The 19,436-nt window shown below is 38.0% G+C and overlaps 2 protein-coding genes across 3 annotated transcripts in view; both read right to left on the bottom strand.

Annotated features, from left to right (window-relative positions):
- LOC117417303 (cytoplasmic protein NCK1-like) overlaps positions 1–4,158 on the bottom strand; it is a 63,527-nt gene extending 59,369 nt beyond the window's left edge. For both annotated transcript variants that reach the window (XM_034029351.3, XM_034029352.2), the window contains exon 1: positions 3,943–4,158. The gene's annotated coding sequence lies outside the window, so the exon portion shown is untranslated. The remainder of the gene's footprint in view (positions 1–3,942) is intronic.
- A 6,121-nt stretch (positions 4,159–10,279) lies between these two features.
- LOC117416975 (solute carrier family 35 member G2-like) lies at positions 10,280–13,977 on the bottom strand. The gene is made up of 2 exons (XM_034028503.3): positions 13,813–13,977; positions 10,280–11,699 (listed from the first exon to the last, which is right to left on the bottom strand). Exon 2 carries the CDS (start codon positions 11,693–11,695, stop codon positions 10,442–10,444), a length of 1,254 nt encoding a protein of 417 aa, XP_033884394.1. The 5' UTR covers positions 11,696–11,699; positions 13,813–13,977; the 3' UTR covers positions 10,280–10,441.
- Positions 13,978–19,436: the final 5,459 nt, after the last annotated feature.

The following is a 19,436-nucleotide window of genomic DNA, read 5'->3' as shown; positions in this document are numbered from 1 at the left end:
TACAGTCATTTTTTCCAGTACAGTAACATTTTTGCCAGGCTTTTTCAAGCCTACCAATGATATTACTGTGATATTACGGTGGTGGTGGTGTTTTGGTATTTTTTTTACAGTACAAATCCAAGTAACTATACAACAATATGTCTACAAAACTGAGAGGATCAGTAGTTCCTCGCGCCAAGTTATCATCAGTGAAGCACGAGAACTGCCACTCTCTATACAGCAAGGCCAGTTTATGTGTTTTCTGAGTATTGGCGCAACAAAAGTAAATCAGCCAAAAGCACCATTTCACTTTTAATTTGTAGTTCCCAACACTTAGGTGAAATGTAGAAAATAATAGTCAATACCTGTCACAGTAAGAGAAATAAGTCGCCAAAGTAAGGTAAAAATGTCCTCCTCACGTATTTTTTTGCAGACCCCAGGCACTTTTATCCATGCATATGTATACTATAGGGCATCTGAGTTTGATGACAATTAATTTGTTTGTCAAATATACTAGGGAACGCATTTATCTTTTACATCTGTATCATTTATATCAAATGATTTACTGATATTTTAAAATGGACTAGTTGCACAAAAAAAAAAATACAGTCTAACTTCACTATAATGAACCCTCTAACGATCCAAGCAGCAATAACCGTTTTTTTTTTTTTTTCCAGTGGTAATTATCCCTATTGGAACAATCACTTTTACAAAATCTACCCAGATAAAACAATCTTGGTAGTGACTGACACTGAAATTTCTCCAGCGTGAATGTGTTATTCTCTCAGTGAAAACAGAGACCTTGGTAGGCTAATTCAAAGATAAGGCTGATTCACAGATAACCTATTGTAGTGCGAATTATGTGTGACGTACGCAACCGTTACCATCTTCAACACAAACTGCAACCATGGCAACAGGCGTGAGAAGGTAACAAGGTTGAAAGAGCGTGCACTGCGAAAAGCACGAAAAATATGAAGCAATCTACACTGGGTATGTTTTTCAAGAGAAAGGGCACGTAATTATTGTACTCAGCATGTAAGTGTACTTTTTATTTTTCAATTCGTTACTGCTTTCTTTTAAATATACAGTTTAAATGTTGATCAATGTGAAGCTGACTTGAAAGAGCTACTGTATACTGTATAAATATTGTAGCATGCACAGGGGAAGGCAGCAGCAGGTTTGGTAGGTAACATAAGAACTTAAGAAAGTTTACAAACGAGAGGAGGCCATTCGGCCCATCTTGCTCGTTTGGTTGTTAGTAGCTTATTGATCCCAGAATCTCATCAAGCAGCTTCTTGAAGGATCCCAGGGTGTCAGCTTCAACAACATTACTGGGGAGTTGGTTCCAGATCCTCACAATTCTCTGTGTAAAAAAGTGCCTCCTATTTTCTGTTCTGAATGCGCCTTTATCTAATCTCCATGTGACCCCTGGTCCTTGTTTCTTTTTTCAGGTCGAAAAAGTCCCCTGGGTCAACATTGTCAATACCTTTTAGAATTTTGAATGCTTGAATCAGATCACTGTGTAGTCTTCTTTGTTCAAGACTGAATAGATTCAATTATTTTAGCCTGTCTGCATATCATGTAATCACACAATGACATAAGCCCGATATACACTCCCGGTGCTTTTGTACAGCGGCATTGGCGCTATGTTTTAGCGTGCGAGGTCCCGGGTTCGCGCCCGCCCTCCGCCTGTGTGTGAATTGCCTCGCCCTGCGTGTGGATTGCCTCGCCCTGTGTGATGCGCCAGCCTGTGTTTACCGAGATTGCTACAATATGTTCAATTTGGGGGTTTCTTCATTATTCTAATACAGCAAATTGCCAAACCCTATTATAGTGAACAAACTGATATAACGAACATTTCTCTAGGTCCCAGGGGGGTTCAATATAATGAAGTTAGACTATGTATATTTTTACTTTCAAATTCAAAAATATATTGTAACGACCCGGACAATTGCTTTGTTGCAGGACTTGCTGTCTGTTCAGTTTGTCTCGTCTGTCTTTTATATGTTACATGTATTGCAAGGAGAGCAGGTCACACTGTTACTTAGCATGGGAAGGGGGAGTGAGTGAATGAGTGGGGAGAATGTGTGTTGTTATTTCTGGGGGTTGCAGAGCATGGAGGTGACTGGTTGATGAGCCGGACAGCAGCGGGAAACGGTGGGAGGTTATATAATAAGGGGGTGCATGAGCCTGGGGACTGGAGACAGTCCAGAGCTGAACTTGAATGAGAAACTGTGGGTGCGACTGAGTGAGCATGTGAGCTGTGACTGAAGAGAATATGCAGTGAAACTGCCAAGACTAATTCAGAAATTCTCTGTAGTTTCAAATAAAACAAACATTTGGGGAATTCAACACCGTCATCCCGAGTACCATTTCCAACAAAAGTTAGGGTGTCTGCATTGCAAGCTGCAATGGAAGCCTTGGGTTCGACTCCCACACAAGGTTTATATTGCAAACTTTAAAAAAATGTAATGTATTTTATTTGTGTAACAAACATGTTTTTAATGTGAAAGAATTGTTGATATGAATGACACTTTCATTGAACATGTACTTTCCCCACACATAACTTTAACATGCATAAAAAAGGGCAGGATTCGAACCCTAACTGGTCATACTTTCACTCCAACTACATAACTGTCACTCAACACAGATTCACATCTTAACCCTTTCAACAGACTTGGCTACTATTTACATTCACCCTATCCAAACGGCAATACATTGCCTCAATATAGGTTGAACAATTTTGCTATGCCCGTAATGTGTATGTGTTATAAGTGAAAAAAGAAGTGATATCTGAAACAAACACATTGGAAATGTGAACAAAAACAAAAAAAAACGCCAAGTTATCAAAAGTGCCCAGCCATTTAAAGTGGAGATATCAAAAACACAAGCCAAGTTTAAAGAAACCACTGAGGCAACCTTGCCGAGCACAAAGCAAATAGGCACAACTGTCAAAGCGGTGGGGGTCAAGGTTGCCCCAATTGTTTCTACTAACTTAGGTTGTGTTTTTGATACAAATTATTAGAAACAATTGGGGTAACCTTGGCCCCCATCGGTTTTACAGTTGTGCCCATTTGCTTTGTGTTGGGCAAGGTTACCTCAGTGGTTTCTTTAAACTTGGCTTGTTTTTTTCATCTTCTACACAAATTAAACCAATAAAGAAATAGTAATCTACACAACAACAAAAATTAAGTGTTTATCAAATATTAAACTTTATTCGACTTTTAGTTGGGGGGGGGGGGGGGGGGTAACGCTTTCTGTGTGTGTGTGTGTGTATCTGTCTGACTGTGTGTTTGCTATACTTGTGTGATTCTAAGCTCCCTGAATAAGCCTTGTGTGTGTTGGTGAGAATCCGCTTTGTGTTTAGTCAGTCGAGGGAGTAGCTTCTGCTGCTAACATTCCACATGGGCAAATAGAAAAATGGAAAAAGCACAACTGTATTTTTCCCCCGACTGAACAACTTGTGTTCTTTAAAAGGTGTGTCCGCATAAAATATATATATAATAAAAAATAAAGGTACAGTAATCGTAAAGTGTGCTTTTCAATGGGAGCTTTGTTCTGTCCTCACAGCATTTTCGAAGGTTTACCGTTGAACAAAGATATGCAAGCAGTTCCATCCCAGAGTTTTTGAAAATCCTCCAACCTAACGTTAATGAACTACTGTACACTACATCATCACCAAACCTAATGCCACATATTGGAAGAAACGAGACCACGCCAAATCCAATTTCAAATATATCCCTAAATAAAAAAAACTGGATATTATCCTTATGAAATGCAATATGCTGGACTGTATTATGGACATAAATACTACTTTTTAAAATGCAAAAATACATAGCACGTTAACTTTGACACGTTTCGATCTCAGTAGAACAGTGTTGTCAATTTCAGGGAGTCGAGTTTCTACATTCCATAATACATTATTATTTCAAACAAAGAAAACCGTGTTAGTTGCTTTCCTACCGTAGCACGTAGGTCGAAAGGCTTTGTCGTCCTTTAAATATTGAAAAGCAAATATCCTCACACTTTTGAAAATGACAAAATAGTGGTTACAGTGAGACACTTCTCTTCAAACAGCTCGTCCCGCTGTGTAAGCTAACTCCTGGTAACACTTAATTTTCTCTACACTCTAACTTGCTTCCAAAGTCCTGCCCTCTCGTGCGTCAATTGGTCGTTCCCTCGAAATTATGCGATTTTCGTTTGATAATCGCCACGTCAGTCATATACACCCAAAGCCACTTGCATACATATATAGCGCATACAGTTTAACACACACTTCAGTGATTTAAAGCTACACAGTGTCTTGAAAACTAACCGGTGACTGTTCAGGGATTTATAGACATGGGGATGGATTTCATAGCCATTAACATTAAGCATTTATTCTGAGGACAATGTGTGAGAAGCCAGGTACACGAAATGTATTAGGCATTAGCTACGTCTGCTGTTACAGACCAGATACAATAGTTGAGCTGTATGTACCTTTGGGAAATTCGCGCAAAAATGTTTTATTCCATTTAGGTTTTGTTTCTCACAAAGTGTTCATTTACAATACATTGTTATTGTATTTGTTTTGCATTCGATAGCTGATTTCACAATATGTAATAAGCAGCAAAGAAGCATATCAAAATAACTCGGTAAAGGTATCCAGGAAGTCAAATAGCATTCACTGGAATATTTACCACTAAATAGAGCAGTCACTGGATACAATGCCTCAAAGCTATGTGCACTGAGTATGTAGATATAGGTTTCAAGATTGATGGAGTATATACAGGACTGTCCCATAAAGTATTAATTACTGGATAGTATTGCATGTGACAGCCTTCTTCAGTTTTTTTTTCCCAATAAAAGAGGTCAATTTAATAACGGCGCTGTTATCTATAGTGGCTGTTAAGAATTACCAAATATCAAAAACTATGATAACGCTTGATTAGCCGCAGTGTATAGGTAACAAGATCAGGTAAGTCTTATTTGCACCAACCCCATTTTGATGTATTTGCTACAAAGGGTCTCTAATTTATTTATTCTATGGAATCAAACTTCAGTTAAAATATTAATACCTTTGCTGCTGATTACCTTTTCAAGAGGACCAAGCTAGTAAAAACAGTATGCATTAAAGAGCACTGGGTTGAGTACATTGAGTTTACTTATCAATGTTTTATTATTACTATTTATTTCTTAGCAGACGCCCTTATCCAGGGCGACTAACAATTGTTACAATATATCACATTATATAGATATCACATGATTTTTTTACATACAGTTACCCATTTATACAGTTGGGTTTTTTACTAGAACAATCTAGGTATAGTACCTTGCGCAAGGGTACAGCAGCAGTGTCCCCCACCTGGGATTGAACCCACGACCCTCCAGTCAAGAGGCCAGAGCCCTAACCACTACGCCACACTGCTGTTATTATATAGAATACCTAATAATTGATTACATCTAAATTGTAATAATCATCATACATTTTAATAGCTCATTTCAAATGCATTTCCAAAGAACTGCAAAGTTACAAAAATGAAGATAGGGATTTCTGAATGACACAGACCACAAACTACTGTCTTCATCATTATCGTCAACATCAAGCAGTGGTTGATTACGAGATTTTTCGCATCAGGTATGCCGCCAGTTTCTCGGTACATTCTTTTGACAGGCAGGCGGCGATGTTCTTCCTGTGTGACACAGGGGGCCTCTGTGACAGTGCTGCAGTGATGTAACTCTCAGGAATGGCCATGCTTTCTGCAGGATGCAATCTGTTTCCTGTGCTTGCAGATGCACACGTCATTAAAATGCCTGTTTCCGTCTTTCTAATCAACACGTTAGACGTTAAAGAGAAAATGCACTCGTGTGTAACCACTAGCACCAAGAATGTAAACACAGTTTGTGTATAAGACATACAGTACACGCCGATGGTAATGATTATTTCACTGAGGAATGTTTCTTGCAACATTTACTTTTGCAATGAACTTTGGCGCTCGTGAAAGGTGCTTTTCTACAGGATAGCGCAGGCTCAGCCCTGCACGCTTGGCTTGGTGGGACCCCTCCAGGGACTGAGGGAATATGGCCACCCGTTCCTTGACTTTTGTTTTTGAGACAGCTTGCAGTGATGGTCGCTGCCATTTGGGTTGAAAACCGGTTTATTTTTTTCATCTCTGCTAAGAAATAAATAAATAAATAATAATAATGTTGGATAAAAAAAAACCGGTAACACTTTAAAATAAGTATCTGTTCAGGATTATTTCATGTGCATTAAGGGAAATGTTATGAAGTTGTGAAAAGTATGTCATGAACTCATGCTCGTGGCTTCTGAATCCAGTAGGAATTTCATTTGAAATCAGTAGGAAATAAAGTGTTAGTTACATTGGAATTACAGACAATACAGTCCCAGGTTACGCCTTTACAATTTCACATCTACATATTGGCTTTGTCTTTCAATTCATTAGTAAAGAAATATATTGGATAAACGTGTTTTGCGTGTTCGGCTCCATTGAATTTGAATAATTTACCACGTGACGTTTACCAATCGTTGACCAGTTCAAGACTTGAACCGTCAAGTAATTGAAGTGACTATGCGTTTGAACTAAGAGTATATTTCTGTAGAACGAAGGCTCGCACAGCGTAGCTCTCTCGGGGAGCTCACACAGGGTAGTGCTGTGTCCGCAACTCGTAATTTACGTCGTGCTTCATTCACCGTCAACACTACTACGTGACGATAAACAGGGTGTGGGAGGAGGAGCACACTAAACATAGTGATTACCCTGTGGGAATTAATTGGTGATCCACGGGCAATACCCCACGAACCTTAGAAATAAACAGTGGTTCTTCCACAGTCATGGTAAGCAGGTTTTCTGTGCAGAAATTAGATGCATAAAATAACCATTATGTAAACAAGAGGTGTGTTATAATCATATTTGTGTGAATTTTCAGTAAAATAAAGACTGTGTGTTTTTTTGAAGGTAGATATTCTGAGGTAGAGACAAACAGGTTAAGAGTAAGAGGTTGGTAGTAGCAGTCTGCCCCCTAGTGTACAAAATATGAATATTAACAAACTGAGCCTTAAAGTCACACCATGCAAGTTAAATAAATAAACGTGACTACAGTGGAAATATAAACTGGATAAAAACTGCTGTGACTCACAGAGGGACCTAGCCTTTTGTGAAATCCAGTGTTCTGACACAGCTTTCTTATTGCTGGCATTTCTTTCGTGTTATGTTTAAGTTCTGATCCAGACAGTAGTTCTGTAGGATGTCAAAAGGTGGGCACAAATATTATTATAAGTAAATATATAAGGGTTATATCCCTTTGTTTAATTAGCAGCCTTCTAGACACGTTATAAGACCTGAATTGAAAGTTTTCTTTCCCATTTTTTTCAATGGGGGGGAGGGGGAGTGCACTTTCATGTATCAGCTTTACTAAAGCTGTGGAAATCCCTGCTGTGTCATTACTGGTCATGTATTAGCAGAGATGGAATCCTTTTGGCAGCAGTTCAGCACAAAATATACCATTTATCACTTACAGTTTATGATCATAGGGTTATTACCCTTTTTAATATATATTTTTTTACTCTAGTTAAAAGAGATTGATTCAGTGCTTATACCATTTCTACCCTGTAAATGCATATAAAGTATACTATATATAATGTTCATCAGCTTTAAGACTTTTTTTGCAGCCTATAGTGGGTTTTTCTGGTGTACAGACTGGTGTAAATGCTTTGGAAATCTGGCCCTAGTTTTCATAATAAGGAGGTCTATGCATTTTTTGTATAACAGAGTCCACATAGCACTGGCAAATCAAGATGAAATGATCATGACTTGAAAATTTAGATTTAGTATGTTATATTAGGCACTGATTGAGAACAATGCTGTTAAATGCTGTGATTGGTAAAAGACAGGTTTCTGCAACTGTCAATGAATCCGATGTATTAATCTCAATCTGTTCAAGTCTTGAATCTATTGGTATAGGACACTCTCTCCAGCCAAGGAACAGTTATGTGTGTATGATCCTATATTATGAAATGTATTGTCTCTGCACAGATGATGATGTGCCATGCTTACTAAGCATTCCTGCAAAAACAGTTTCTGAATAGACACAAAGGACAAACCCATTAGTGTTGCATGTGCACTTAACAGGTAAGTGAAGCCAATTTCTTTTAGATATACATGTGTTTGCTTTCAAGAACAAGAGTGCCCCCATGTGGTGACAATGTTAAATTGTGATGACAATGGTTTGTGGTGCTTTATTGTTGTCAGTTTTACCCCATTGTGACCACTTGCTTGGTATCTCAGAATATACTGTATATATCTGTCCCCTCTTTATAGATCTGCTAATGGTTTATTAAGGAAGCCAAATCAGAATGAGCAGCGCTGCCCTAGCAATGACAATCAACCAGGGTGGGACATTTATTGCCCATTGATACCCTTTGAAATCCCTGTTTGCATTCAATCTCACCCGAGCTGCTCACTAATGTACTTGGAGTGTGTGGAATAACTGCAGCGTCAGTCCTGTGTTCATATAGTTTAAAACACACATTTCATAGTTTGATCCCTTAAATGTACTGTACTATAATACTCTCAATGGCTCGTCTACCAATGCAAAATCTCTTGATATACCCCTCCTACTATGCACTGGACTTGCCTGATCTACGCATCTCATTATTGGATCCTCAGTTATTGCACTATCCTTGCACTATTGCACTGCTAATGTGTCATTGTAGATATACCTTGTTGTAATCCTTACTTGTTGCATCCTAGTTCATATTGTATTTTAGTAGTATTATTTACACTTACTGTAAACTATACTGTATTTAATATTAATCTTGCATTATAATCCTGTACTGCCCTATAACACCTGAAAGTCGTCTTGGACAAAGGCGTCTGCCAAATAAATACATAATAATAAATAATACTAAAATACAAAGAAGTGGTTTGTAATGAAGTTCAACCGGCCTTCCTGATACTTTCTCCTGTCTCAGCATAACAACTTAACAAGTGGGACAACACTTTCGTTTAAAACTCCCTTAAATAACTTACTTCCAGATACAAATACTTACCTTTTTAGTGTTGCTGTTGACATTTCTCATAGTTTTTTTAAAAAAAAATCATGAATGCTCTTGTGTAATTTCTGTTAATAAAGTTTGTTTGGTGAGTAACCTGTTCACTGCCTTGTTGCTCTTAAGCTATGCATTAAATGATAGCTTGTTTGTTGTTGTTTTCTGGTGGAGGAATCAGGACTGAGTTTAGGTCTGGGGCTGGAATGAGTGAAGCAGACGTGCTTATCTGGATAGGAAGAGTTGAGCGATGCAGCAGTCATTAATGTTGTTCCAGCAGGAGGGGGCAGTCTGAGCAGCCTGACATGGAGGGGACAGTCTGAGCAGCCTGGCATGGAGGGGACAGTCTGGGCTTCTTTCCATCTCACCACATTTGTCCAGTCTGCTCCTCGATAACAACAGCAGTGCGCTTTATTGATTTTCACACAACTCCGACACAAAGGTCAATGCTAAAGGCTGTCACGAATCTAATCCAATTGTTCAACCGATTATTTCACTTTCCTAATGCTAGGTTCTTTATTCTGTTTTTTATCTAGCTACAGCTTTCCTACCAAACTGAAATGACACACACAGTCTTAAAGCTCCTGAGTCGAGGTCAATGCTTCTCCTTCAGTCCACATTAACAAATAGATGTATGTCTTTTGTATTCCGTTCTTTGATCTCTGTATGCCACTGATTATGTTTGAACCACATGTTTTTATTGTGTTGTTTGCACATTGTAATTGTTTTTAATATTTATTTAGCAGATGCCTTTATCCAAGACGACTTACAGAGACTAGGGTGTGTGAACTATGCACTTACAATTACGTCTCACCCGATAGACGGAGCACAAGGAGGTTAAGTGACTTGCTGAGGGTCACACAATGAGTCAGTGGCTGAGGTGAGATTTGAACCGGGGACCTCCTGGTTACAAGCCCATTTCTTTAACCACTGGACCACACAGCCTCCTTCATAATTGTCTTTTTTTATTGTTTTCCAGGATCCCTTTGTAAATTAGGCCCCGGTATCAACTGGTAAATCCCCTGTTTAAATAAATAAATAAAATACATTTGAGAAATGACACTCAAAATCTGTCAGAATGTATACTATGAGATTATGGGACAGAATGTGGATAGGTAGCAGTACAGTATCTAATAAGTATTAGAAATACATGTCCTATTTGTTTTTCAGCACAGATTTAATGGAAAAAAGGTACCTAAAATATTCATTGATAATAGCATCACATCCAAAAGAAATCAGGGAGAAACCATTGCGTTAATTTGCTGACCATTTTATTTCACACATGATGGTTATCAAAGACATTACACAGTTGGCACTCTTTCAACGGCACAATACAAAATAAATATACCTTGATTCAGACATTCATAACACTGTTCAATTGCACATTAGGGAACACTGTACACCATATGGTTGCTCTCACTTAATAGGGGAGTCTAGGATCTCTTCATAATCTTGCCTCCTTCCCCGCCCCACCCAATAAAGCTTATAGGCTGCAAGAAGAAAGACACTGAAAATAATTATAGAACCACCAATTACATCGTAAACAGAAGGGATCATACGTAACACTAAAAGTTGGAGGATCATAGCCACCACGATTTCCAAATGCTGGACTGTGCTGACCAGTGCTGGGTGAAACTTATTTAAAGCATAATAAACACCTAGGAACGCTACAGTGGAGCATATGCAGATACCAATGAGATAGCCCCAGGTTTCGCCATCCAAGGGTATGATTGGTTCTTGAAGAATGAACATAGTGGATGCGCCCCAGACCGTACCAGTCCAGCCAAAGGTGAAAAGGGCAGTCCACATGCTAACCTTCTCCTTGATAGCTCTGTAAATGATCATGGCGAGGGCAGCGGTTAACCCTGCCATCACTGTCATGCTGTACCCAAAGGCTTCCTTCCAAAACCCAAGCAAGGAGTTGTCTTCGTCAACAATGTTGGGGATCATGACCAAACAAAGCCCAAAGACACTGCTCACCACCGTCGCGATGTCTGTGTAAGCCAGTCTTTCATCGATGAGGAGGAAAGCTAGAACGGCACTGAAAACAGTGGTGGTTGCCCTCCACATTATAGTCCCGTTGCTAGGAGGCACGATCGCAAAGGAGGTGTAGGCGCAAGTGATAGATATGACATTGCACACTCCATAGAAGAAGAGACGTAACCTGTATCCCTCAGGGCCAAAAGGAGGCTCCTGGTAGTAATAGACTACAACGATGGACAGCACTTGGATCACAGAGCGAATGAAGAGGAGTTCCAAGGACGGAACTTTGGAGCGGTCAGCCGCTAGTCTAGTGATCAGTGCAACGCATCCGTGGGCCATGGCGGCTCCGAAAAGGGCAGCCCAAGTCTTCTTAGAGTTGAATATTGAGGAATCAGCAAAACCCTGCAGCTGCTGACTGACTCCATTGTCTTTCGGTTCCTCTGGGGGCTTGGAGCGTGCATCCATCGTGCCAAAGAAAGTTCTTGCTTGTCCTTTGCCATCACTCAGCAATTTCTTGCCTGGGGTTTCATCTACAAAAAGTCCATGGTCTTCTGAAGAGGGTGAGTCATCATACCCCTCGTCTCCAGGCTGGGGGTAGTGGGAGCTGTACTTCACAGTAACTGTGTTGGGGTGAATTTTAACTCTCTTTTTCGGAGCACACTGTTTTTTGGAGGGGGAGGTGTCCATTTTCCTATATGTGAAACAACACGCATTAATGAGATACACAGGTTTTAATTCGAATTTGACAGATCGTAATACATGATTGATTTATTTTAGATTGACAAATATTGTCAAATGAAGCATTAAGGATTTTTCCAAAATAATTGATAAACTAATCAAAATGGCCCATCTTACTTTACTGATATTGTTGGAGAACTAAGTAAATACTTAAGGGGTTTTGATACCAGTGGTATGGAGGGCAGAACTGCTTATAGGGTTGTACATAATAATGAAATATAGAACGAAACAGCGACCAGCGGGCAGTGAAAGGGGCACTGTAGGGAATGATTTATCTAGCGTAGTTACCCCACACTTAAGGAATGTATCCAGATAAGTACAAACATAAAAAGTATGCCCATAATCAAATGATCGTATTGTATCTAGTATAGTACTTTAATGAACATCCTGGAATCCTGTGTAGAAGACACAATTCTTGCTAGCTCCTTGGTGCTTTTACACAAAAGTGAGGAATTTGGTTAATTTCACAGATAAATGCACCCCAGTTCCGCATTAGCCTTAACCACTGCATAATGCTATAAATAGCCATCAAGGGCTTATTATGTAATATCCTGTCTTACTTGCAAAAGAAAATCAAAGAACATGTAAATCTACTTTTCCTATTATAAAAACTGGACTTATTTGACAAAAACACCCATAAGAATATACTTGACAATTATTTTATTGATAGCCTTTAAATGAAGTCTTTAATTGGATGCTTTTAAATCTTGCAATGCAGTAGTTCAGATCTAAAACAAATCCTTGTAAATCTCTCATTATTAATCCCAACTATAAGAAAAAAAAATCCTTTATAAGTACAAAAAGGTGTCGTGAATTGTCTGTTACTGTAAATGTGATCAAATACTAAAAATGTGATCACTTGTATCTATGAATAAAATCAGTTTCTTTTTTTGACCAACTTATCATTTGAAATATATCTTTATTTTTACATCTAATACTTTATATATTAATTTTTATTTATTTTTTTTTAACATCAACTCCAGGCACTCATTGCAATTATTGCAATTAGCCTAAATCAAAATGCAGCCTTTGTAAGTGCCATACAAAGTTAAACCTATAAACGCCACAGGGGGGCAGTAAAAACAGGTTTCTTAGCAAAATCTGTTCTCTAATTCAATTGAGTGCTTGTATGATCTGAATCTAAAGAGGATCACAATAATGTTTCTTTAAATATCATATGGAGATATGTTGAGTTTTCTTTTTTTTAAAAAACAGATTTTTAAAAAGTAAAAATGTGATTATGATTAAACTCTATACACAATATAACAAATATTCTACTACTGACATGTCAAAAAATATATACTAAACCCAGAATTCCCCCACAGGCTAATTACTCCCATTGGAATTCTCGACATCAGTGGAGGTCACATAACTCTCAAAAGTATATTTTATACCAATCAATAATGTGCCAGTATACAGAAAGAAAAGCAATTCGATTCGCATTAGGTCTCAGTGTAGGCTCTACAATTTGTCATTCAAAAAAATGCAACATGATTTAATAGCAATAACGCGCAGCACTGTTTTATGCTCTTGATAAAAGCTGACATGAATGTCTCTTGCATAGGGATCAATGACAGTATCATACACATAACTAGTCTCATTCTAGATGCAATTAAACAGCATATTGATTTGAAAGCAAACCAGTTCCATTCCGATCACAGCCTATACCTACACAAATTGATAGTCTACGAGAAACTAAAACTATTTATTTTCTTGGTATTTTATTTAATCAGTTAAGGTATTCCCGTACACACACGCACCAGTATTGATAAATCATAAACACATATAGCTATTCTATTTGCAAATATAGCTATAGTTTTACTGTTTCCCGTTCCCTTTCCAGTTCTACACACACACTTATAAGGTAAAAAGCTATACGGTCTTAAATGAGTTACACCGTAACTGTTACTTGACCAATTTAATTAATAAAGCTCTGCTTTCTTTTTTTAAAAGCCTCCATATCTGTACCTCATTATGAAAATGCTACAAATTACATTTTGTCCAGATAGAAATTGCACATCGCCGTACCGTACTGTTCTAATGAGGTGCAAATAAACCAGTCTCACCTTCTTGTACACTAAGCTGAGTTGCTTCCGAAGTAAAACAAGCAAATTAATATAAATATTATCATAGGCTAATAAAGGTAATGTTTCCCTTTACGGGGAAAATGAATTGTGCTTGCCATCTCGCCATCCTAATTCATACTTCTTTCCTGCAGAGAGAGAGAGAGAGAGAGAGAGAGAGAGAGAGAGAGAGAGAGAGAGAGAGAGAGAGAGAGAGAGAGAGAGAGCGCTTACAATGAAGACCATAGACTCCAATTCTCATCGCCTTTAAAAAAAAAATAGTGGAGGGGGCCGGGGGACTTCGCATTTGGAGTTCGCATGCGTCCACAATAGAGCGGCTGTTCATTGAATTGATTAACATCTGTCACCGTCCTGGATGTGAGAAACCATGACGTGAATGTAATGTTCTGAGGCAGTTTTCCTATGATTTGCTTGTTCTGTATAGCATCAGACTACTGTTTGCGTAAAAAGGACAGCGTTTGAAAAAGGGAACGTGAAAAAAGCGCAATGTTATGTCATAAAAACGTGTATGATGTTAGTATTACATACTTAATTCATGCACTCGTCAATGGTCCATTTTATAGTAACAACAACATATATTTCAGAACATTTTAAAATATATAATAAGTGTTTTTCATTGCTCAGCTGGCAAATGGAAGATATGATATTTATATGATTGTCTTTGGTAGCATGGAGAAAACCAGGTCATGATATTTATATGTGTCTATTGGGAATTTGAATTAAAGCATTCCTTCAGGAATTATTATCTATATACCTGTATTGTGTTCCTAGAGCAGCATGCCACCTTTATATCTAAGCTTGCGAGTGGTTTCTGGTCACATTAGGTTACCTCAGGACAACAATATTGCAAACAGAAAGGACGCTAAACACTTGATTGCCAAGGATAGTGCTTTAATGAATAGAATGTCTAATTAACAACACAAGGAATGACCAAAAAAAATAGTTAGGGGATCTGTCAGTTCTGACTTCCATGCACTTCACTGTCCCCAGGCGAGCATCTTGTCCAATGGTTAAGACACAAGCTTGGGGAACTTGCACTGCACTGAAACAGCACTGAAACTTCCTAAAAGTACGTGCCAATAAATGATTGAGACAGCAAACTCCAGTGGGGAATGAAACAGGACATTTAAATGGAATTCACATCCGTTTAACCAAAACCACAACCCTGACCCAAACCTGTGAGCCTGAGCTTTATTACAAATTATACCCCAGCTCTACTTGACATGACCTAGACCCAGGTAATAGGGCTGGATTAAAGGACGTGGGGGCCCTACGCTAACCCATATTTTGGGGGCCCTATGCATATCATGACGAATGGTGTTATTGGCATATTGGTTAATCCAGCCCTGCTTTGGGGTCCTATACCAAGCCATATTTTGGGGGCTACCTACATACTCACTCTTTCACAGCAACCAGGGTACTCGAGGCATGAGGCTTGTTAAACTGTGTATGCCTTTATTGCCTTGTACCACACGACAGAAATCACATGCAAGTGATAATAATTAAATCTCACTGTTGTTAATGATCATTTTAATTTACATTCAAACATCTGTGGGAACATAGAACACAAAATGTGTAATTTGCGTTTAGATGTGTCCACACTGTGAACGTGTGTCTCTCAGTGTGCACACTCTGAATGTGTGTCTCTCATTGTTCACACTGTGAACGTGTTTCTCTCAGTGTCCACACTGAATGTGTGTTTCTCAGTGTCCACACTGTGAATGTGTTTGATACGCTCTGATCTAACTTGAGCAGGTACATGTCATGGCTGGTGTTTGTTTGTGTGCTGTGGAGATGCTGAACAGCTCCAGCAGTGACTCAGCAGAGTAAAAATACTGTAGCTGGTCTGGGCGTCAGATGTGTCTGTTAACAGTTTATGTGGTGACGACAAGTACTAGCTTTCCATTTGCTTTGAATCCTACCTGAAAAGGCTGGTTAAACAACTTATTCACTCATCTAATGGCCATAGAGCAATAGAAACTGCTAATGTTGCAAACAAACAAAAAAAATAGTTCAGTGTGTTCATTCAAGAGCCCCCATTTATAGGTTTGTTATTTCTGCTTATTAATTTAAACAGAAGGGGTTCCAAAGCTGCACTGATGTAAATGCTTACCCAATTCATTTACAGCATCTGAAAGATTAGAGACAGATATGGGAAAATTTAAAAAAAAAAAAAACATAAGCAGATAATCGTGTTGGGTATTGGATTAAACAGTTCAGCGCGGGCTGTTTTTATTATTTGCACACATAGGTTCTTATTATTTGTTTGATCGCTTTCCAGGATCAAAAATAACCTATTTGTTATTTTCCCTGCTTGTTGCTATACAAAACCAGTAACAAGGGCCAAGCATACAGCATGCTCATTAACAAATGGCTATCAAAAGACCCATGGAAACAGCAAATTTAAAATGAGTCAATACTAATCCAAATTAAGGTTATGAATTATGAGTCATCACCAGCACTTCTCAGCAGAAAAGCAAGAGACATTTATAGTTACCGCAGCTTTTCCAGTTTTGGAGTGTCTTCTGAAGCACAATATTTACAGTACATTCTGTGAGAACACTGTAGCACCCTCATCAACATTCATAGAAAAAAAAAAAACATATTTATTTTCTAGGAAAAATGAGAGTAGTTTTCTGTGTATTTCCATTCAGCCGAAATTCAATCATGTTCAAGGGACATAGTGGGGTCTGTACCACACTGAATATCATATTCCTTTCTTGAACTAGATAAACTCCATTTAATCTATTAATTATTGATTACAAATAAGCCCGCAAACCAATAGCTTTCTGAAAAGAGACCCAAGATCTGATTGATGAATGCAATAATGAGATTCTAGCAGTATATATCTTAAACTGGATTCAAATGCAACACACTTTATATAGTATGCTTATATTTAGTTTGCACAGGTAGCACATATACTGTACATGTATATTTAATAATTTATCTGAGTTGTTTGAAGAAATTTACTCAACAGTGTATTTTTATACTCCTTAAACAGACAGCTATTAGTAATCACAATCACAAATTATGTTAACATTAAACACAGATGGACAAATCTTGATACTTGAGTTCTTCATCCCTTCAAGGCTTTCTTTCTTGTCACAAGCTAACCAGCTGCTTCCCCTAATGACTGACATGTTTTGACAGACATTGCTGAGGTTGAGATATTTTTTATGGCAACATTTTACAGATGAAAGCCAAAATGATTTATAACCAGAAGAGTGCAGACATGCTGCAGGAAAAAAGGTTATACAGTTTGACCAGCTGTGGTTTAAAATAGGGATTTTTATACCTAGCTTTGGGACAGGATTTAGCTTTAATAGTGTGCTGATTAACCATCTGAATTGACATTTATAAACACAGATCCTGTGTCTGGAAGAAGCTTGCGAAAGCATGAACAATCAGCCATGCCTTTCCATACATGGAGCACAGAAACTGTTAGCAACATTCAGCATACATTTTCTATTGAAATGTAACTCTTGAAAAGCAATTTTATTTCTGTTAAATATCCTTATGAAATGAAATATAACAGGGGTTACTGCATCATTTGTTTAACTGTTTACACACAGCCCAAACGTCTTGAAAAGGACAAGCTGTGCTTAATACCACATTTATAATTCAATCCATTCATTGGTATCGCTTTTAACTTACAGTAAAAGGAAATAGTTCCAATGCTTTTCAGTTGTGAAATATTTTTTAAACACAATTACTTCTAAAACTTGTGACTACAATGTTTAATTAAACAAGTCTGTTTATTAAAACTACAATGTATGAGCAGCACAGGTCAGGTGCGTAAGACGGTAATGATGTCAAAGAGGTGACAGAAGAGAGGCCATTTGTATTCTATGGAGCTCGTTGCTATGGATACGATTGCATCAAGTGAGATGACTCAGAAGGTGATTTACGAGTTCCTGGTTCTGTTTCACTCTTGTTTATTCTTTGTTCCTTGGTTGGAAATATCTTCTCAACTTGTATTGTTCCTTGGCATATTCTATTAGTCAAACATTAACAATATGTTTAACAATATATGTATATGTATCTATATATTTGTGTGTGCATATGTATATATGTGTGTATGTGTGTGCATATGTATACACATATGTTCATGTATTTCTGTGTATACGTAGAACCCTAAGGTTTGTTTTCCCCTATTCTCATTTTTTTCCATAATAATATTACTATGAACTTGAATACTCTGTAGTAAGGTTCCCTGTGGAGTGGGTGGGTTTTATTGGAGGGTTTTTGTTTGTCTTGTTTTGTGTTTAATAATCATTATTTTAAAAAATGCTTTCCCCATAACAACAGAGCTTCAAAACAATATCTATAATTTCACAGATTATAAATATGCACATACAGCAAGGATCTATTTTTACCATTCTGTGCATAAAAAAACCAGACTTGAAATAAGTCCCATCTTCATTTTGCAGTATTTTGCTATAAAAATAATCTGTATGAAATCAGAGTTCGACGGCCCCCTGACTCTTCTGCAAAACAGATGGTCTCCCCCTCAGGTGTCTGAGGAGCCGAGACGGTCTTTGCATCTGCAGGAACATTACATTTGTATTTGGCTAAGCATAAGACAGAAAACTGTTTTATCATGACAGAGATGGTGATAAAGATTTTACACTCAGTTTAAATCTTGTTAAACTTGAGAACACAGCAAGATGCTTCCCTGTGTCCAATTATCATGAAACTTGCTGATTACATAACATTAATTAAGTGCATAATAATCTGTGGGTATACTGAGGCTGTCTGTCTGTCTGCCTGTCTGTCTGTCTGTCTGTCTGTCTGTCTATCTGCCTGTCTGTCTGCCTGTCTGCCTGCCTGTCTGTCTGTCTGTCTGTCTGTCTGTCTGTCTGTCTGTCTGTCTGTCTGTCTGCCTGTCTATCTGAAAGTGAAACTAACAAAAGGTTCTTAAATAAACTCTTCAAGTAATAACAAAGCAAACTAGTTTAATTGTTTAGTGAATGTGTAGTAAAGACCCCTAACTGTGAATTTCCAGGTTAAGGTCCAGCACTGGTGTACTTAACCTTTTCAATGTATTGGACAATTGACCAAACGGAAGCCAGCACCACCAGTACATCTCAGTCCCTGAGAAAGGTATTCAGATTAACTTACACTCTTACATTACATTATTATGCATGTATTCATTCACTGGCGCATGTCACGACAGACTGTGAGTGAATTCGTATGCCTCCTCAGAATATTGTGACCTCATTATTATGCAATGACCTGTGCTGAAACCTGTGTCGAGGAAATAGATTCAACCGAACTTAGAGTGCATGATCACTTATACTTAATTTTATGTAAATCAATAAAAAACAAGATATATTTCCACTTAGCATGAAACTGAAGATGAATTCATTATGACTGGTAGAGACTCTTGAACTGCATGAACTGATAATAAAGCAAATTCTAATTAAGACGCCTTACAGCATGCTTACCTAATTATGTTGTAGACAACCCATTCAGCCTTTAATTTAGTTTTATGCTTTTATTAATTGCATGGGATTAATTTATAGACTTGATCTATCTCATAATATTGATTACCTAACCCTAAACCTAACCCAAACCCTAACCTTAGTCCTAACCCTAACCCTAAC

Source organism: Acipenser ruthenus, chromosome 12, assembly GCF_902713425.1.
Source record: "Acipenser ruthenus chromosome 12, fAciRut3.2 maternal haplotype, whole genome shotgun sequence".
Classification (NCBI taxonomy): Eukaryota; Metazoa; Chordata; class Actinopteri; order Acipenseriformes; family Acipenseridae; genus Acipenser; species Acipenser ruthenus.
The sequence above is the reverse complement of the archived record's forward strand: the minus strand, read 5'-3'. Positions and strand labels throughout refer to the sequence as shown.